Source organism: Pteropus alecto, unplaced genomic scaffold, assembly GCF_000325575.1.
Source record: "Pteropus alecto unplaced genomic scaffold, ASM32557v1 scaffold433, whole genome shotgun sequence".
Taxonomy (NCBI): Eukaryota; Metazoa; Chordata; class Mammalia; order Chiroptera; family Pteropodidae; genus Pteropus; species Pteropus alecto.
Window position 1 is genome coordinate 1,510,980 of NW_006433953.1, and position 4,705 is coordinate 1,515,684.

The 4,705-nt window shown below is 49.2% G+C and overlaps 1 protein-coding gene across 1 annotated transcript in view; it reads left to right on the forward strand.

Moving 5' to 3' along the window:
• The window catches only part of MARCH9 (membrane associated ring-CH-type finger 9), a 6,850-nt gene extending 2,915 nt beyond the window's left edge, over positions 1–3,935 (forward strand). Inside the window, exons 2-4 of the mRNA XM_025044681.1 lie at positions 820–999; positions 1,644–1,836; positions 2,099–3,935. Coding sequence (XP_024900449.1) covers positions 820–999; positions 1,644–1,836; positions 2,099–2,433 — 708 coding nt within the window. The 3' untranslated portion in view covers positions 2,434–3,935. The remainder of the gene's footprint in view (positions 1–819; positions 1,000–1,643; positions 1,837–2,098) is intronic.
• The last annotated feature ends 770 nt before the right edge of the window (positions 3,936–4,705 follow it).

Below are 4,705 nucleotides of genomic sequence, written 5' to 3' on the forward strand. Positions count from 1 at the left end.
TCCCGGAGCGTATGTTTTGGGGGAAGGGGGGAGATCAGGGGGGTCTCCAGGAAGGGGCGGGGCTTTCTCCTCGGAGGGCTCAAAATCTCTCATTGATTAACGGGGTCAGTCTTTCTCTCCCACTTCTCTCACTCCAAGGTCTTTGTAGGCTGAGGAGGTGGGCAACCTTAAAGGGCGGGGCCAAGCTGGGCGCCGTTGCCTCACTCAATATTTCTCTCCTTGGGGCACTTCACTTCCCATTCCGCAACTTTCCATCTCATTCCAAAGAGTACTCTTTGTTTAAATGTTATGGACAAAGTTGTCCCGGAATAGTGCTGGGGGTGTCTCTATGTCGTGAGAAATTATTCCTTGATTAAAGGGTAACACCGTTTAATCCTACTACCCCCAGGATTTCTCCCTATTTTCGATACTTGGAAGCTGAGGACGGTAACCCATCCCAGTCTGTACCACATCTGTGAAATTCTTTACAGTTATGGGGTGGGGGAGGAAGGCATGGCTGAGAAGCTCTGACCCTCCCGTCCCTCCAAATCCTAAAGAGTAGCCTTACATTTGGGAAGCCTTAAAGACCACTCTCTCCAAATTCTAGGAAAAGACTCGGTTCCCAGCCACCCCCACCCCAGTCTCTTTTTATCCCTCATCTATTTGGTTAGGAAAGTTTATCTAGAGCTGTAACTTTTGTTTTTGTCTGCTGCAGCCTTAGCCTCTTGTCCTGTTTTGGTTGAAAGGCTAAGCTTTTTGAAGGTGGGAGAATGAATGACATGGAGAGGTTTTCCTCTCTTGGAGCGAAGTGAGTTGAGGTCGGGTGGTGAAAGCTGACAGGGACCGTCGTCACTCTTCCTCCAGGGGGAGCTCCTGAGCCCCTGCCGCTGCGACGGCTCCGTGCGCTGCACGCACCAGCCCTGCCTCATCCGCTGGATCAGTGAGAGGGGCTCCTGGAGTTGTGAGCTCTGCTACTTCAAGTACCAGGTCCTGGCGATCAGCACCAAGAATCCACTGCAGGTGAGGTGCAAAGAGAGGACTCTCAGACTAGGGGCAAGGGCCTTTCAGCAATCAGAATCAGGGCCCCTCCAGGGAGCCTATTTCATCCATTTACTTACTTCTCTCCACAATTACCACATCTCCTGTCTGGAAATCCTCCCTTCATTTATTTACAAAGATATTATTGGATGCCACTTACATTCCAGACACTGTCTAGGCTCTGGAAACAACGAAAAAGGAAAAGATAATCTCAGTGACAATGATAGCAAACATAGTGTTTTCTATGTGTCACGCTCTTGGCATATATTAACTCTTGTAATCTTCATAATATGCCTATTAGTTATATACCATTATTATCTCTGTTTTAAAGATTGCTGCACAAAGATTTAAAAACTTGCCCAAGGTTACTCAGACAGGAAGTGACAGTTAGGATTCGAAATTCAAACACCATGGTCTGGCTTCAGAGCACTTGCCTTTCTAAAATAAGACAGAAAAATGGTCTCAAACAGCATGAGAAGTGCCACATTCTAGGTTTGAGCAGGGCACAGAGGGGACAGTTGTTAATCCTGCCCGAAGGCTCCTAGAACATCTTCCTCTTCAGAGCCACCCATCGCCTGGCCCTCCATCTTTTTCTGTGACTTTTTGGAGTCCTTTCTCTCACACAGTGGCAGGCCATCTCCCTGACGGTCATTGAGAAGGTCCAGATTGCGGCCATAGTTCTGGGCTCTCTCTTCCTCGTCGCTAGCATCTCCTGGCTCATCTGGTCCTCACTCAGCCCTTCAGCCAAGTGGCAACGGCAGGATCTTCTCTTTCAGATCTGCTACGGCATGTACGGCTTCATGGATGTCGTCTGCATAGGTGAGGGCACCTCTCTCCCCCTTACCTGATCAGCAGCTTCCTCCAACCCACACACTTAACTTTTTCCTGCCCATTTCCTCAGCTTCATGGCCACTTTTTCTACTATTGAGAGCCTTTAGGGCTATCTTGGTTCCCTTTCCTTCCCAGTTTCTCCAGGCCCTTTGCAACCCTATCTCTTTACTCTGGAGAAATGCTTGCTTAAGCACCTCTGACCTAGGTCTGGGCAGCAGTTGACCCTAGATTTCTTATCCCTCTTGCTCAGGCCTCATCATCCACGAAGGCTCCTCTGTCTACCGCATCTTCAAGCGCTGGCAGGCAGTAAACCAGCAGTGGAAGGTCCTAAATTATGACAAGACAAAGGACATAGGAGGAGATGCAGGGGGAGGGACGGCAGGGAAGCCAGGCCCCAGGACCTCACGGACGGGCTCCCCCTCTGGGGCCACGAGCCGCGCCCCTGCTGCCCAGCGCATGCGGACGCTCTTGCCTCAGCGCTGTGGTTACACAATCCTGCATCTCCTTGGACAGCTGCGGCCACCAGATGCGCGTTCCAGTTCCCATTCTGGCCGAGAGGTTGTCATGAGAGTCACCACAGTCTGAACTGGACTCTAGGAGTGGGGATCTTGAGTCATTACATCAGCCAGAGATGAGCTATCATGGCTGCTGGAGGTACCGCTTGACCAGATGCTTGGGGCACACTGCCCCCACCGCTGAGAATCTCTGTGGGCAGCCTCAAGGTGGAAACGTTGTCTGGCCTCTACTGCCCACTGGGTAGTGACACCTGGATGACATTCCAGCCCCACACTGACGGGTCCTTACACTCATTCTGGGGCAGCCAGTGGGCAGCTTTTCTTCCTTAGAGAACCGTCCTTACCTCAGCTCCTAGGGCCTCCAGCCCCCCCTCCCCCCAGCTCCACCACGGTGACTTGGTGAAGGGGGACCAATGCCAGAAGAAAGGGGCTGTAGACCCCTCCCCATTCCTCATATCATGGCCACAGGGCAGCTGGCAATAAGACTAGTATACATTGACCACCCGTTCCCTGCATGAGGGCGGGGGCACTTTCCCCTGCTCTACCCCCCATTGCGTGGGGGGAGGGCATAAAGAATCATTTATATGCACGTGGAGACTCCTTTCTCATCTGGGGCTTTTCTAGAGGGTTGGGAGGTATGGGGAGGTTTCTCTGCAGAGGTTGCAAATCCAAAATACAGCAGTGGGTTCTGAGTTGAAGGTATAACTCCCACTTGCTGGTGAATAATTCACACTGGCTGCTAGATGGCAGTGCTCAGAAGTCTCTAAAGGGTGGACCTGCCACCTACAAGTTGTGTGATTTAGAAAAAAATCTCTCTGCTGTGGTTTTCCTGTCTACCTCATAGGGTTGGAATGAGGATAAACAAGGGACAGGTTGAATGCCATTGCAAAGAAGATCAGTGATGGTATGAAAAGATTTCTACACTAGATTATGGTCCATTTATTTCAAGTAGTAGCTGGTTAACAAATTCTAAAAGTGTTTTTCATTTGGAGCTTCACAGAGCCTTGGAAATTTGTGTTGTCATAATAGATATGAAAATATGAGGGAAAATAGACATTGCTAATGTGAAGGATGGTGGTTATTTGCAAGAATGAAAGCTCCTCTAGCCCCCTAAACACAGGGGGGTAGGGGAAGGCTGGAGCTATCCTTCTTGCTCTGGGGATTGTGTGGGTTCTATTAGCCCTTCCCAGATAATGTGCTCACCCAAAGAAGTGATGTAAAGTGAATTTGGACTCATTTGGAGTGAGATAGACAGAATCTTTCCATGACATGAGTCTCCAACTCCAGTTTAAGCTCCTCTTAATGGCAGTTCAAGATCATAGGTCTGTCTGATCCTGGTGTGCCACAGCTAGCGGTGTTAACTGGAAGGTGTTGTGTTTGGAGGCAGCAGTATAGAGGGCAGTTGTCTATAAGGAAAAGGTTTGAGAAGCACTGGTTAAAGTGTGGGTCAGACTGAAGCCTGGTCCCTTTCACCTGAGGCCTTGGGGCTGTGTATTATATGAATGATGATGTCTTTTAAGTGAACTATTCATTAGCAATTAAATTAATTACTTCATACATTGCTTAAAGTAAGATCCAGAGGCCTTTCCTATTATTGATCCTTCTCTCAGGGAAGGTTCTGCTCTACCTCTTCCCTGGAGATGTTTTGGGGAAAATGCTTCTCTACTAAAGGATATATGTATGTTTGCCTGGGTAATGGTCTTCCCCTACCCCTCTCCAAAAGGGGTCTTGGCTGTTGTCCATGGTGCTAGCACCCAGCTGGACTCGGGTTTGAGTTACCTGAAAGTGTGGAAATATATTACTTCCAACCTCTGAGGGGATCAAAGGGGAGAGGGCACTGAGGCTGAGTCCCTCATTTTCCCAGAGGGAAATTGTTTCCCTGGAGAAATAACCCTCCACATTCCCTACCTGGGAAGACAGAAGAGCCAGACTTTACTGATTTGCTGTTCACAGAAGCAAATCAGAGTGACTACCATCTGTCGTGGCAGATAGGATTCAGGTAAGTATGTCACAGTTGGGGTTTCCTATGCCAAGCCTGGGTTGTCCCCCATTATGGCCCCACATAGAAGCTGAGACAATCCTAAGAACATAGGCACACTCACAAACACACTGTCTTCATTCCCACTCTGGGTCCTAAAACCAGGCCAAGTGAGAGTACATTCCTCTCCCTTTCAGCACCATTGGATGTCTCAGTGTGGGGGTTGGGACCAGCAACCAATATGGTCCTCTCTCCCTCCCTTTTCCAACTTAAAGCAATTCTTGTCCAGAAAGGAGTCATAGAAACTGTTGCCCTCAAGTAAGAAGTTGTATGTGCCCAATGAGGAGTGTGAGTGTGCAGAATC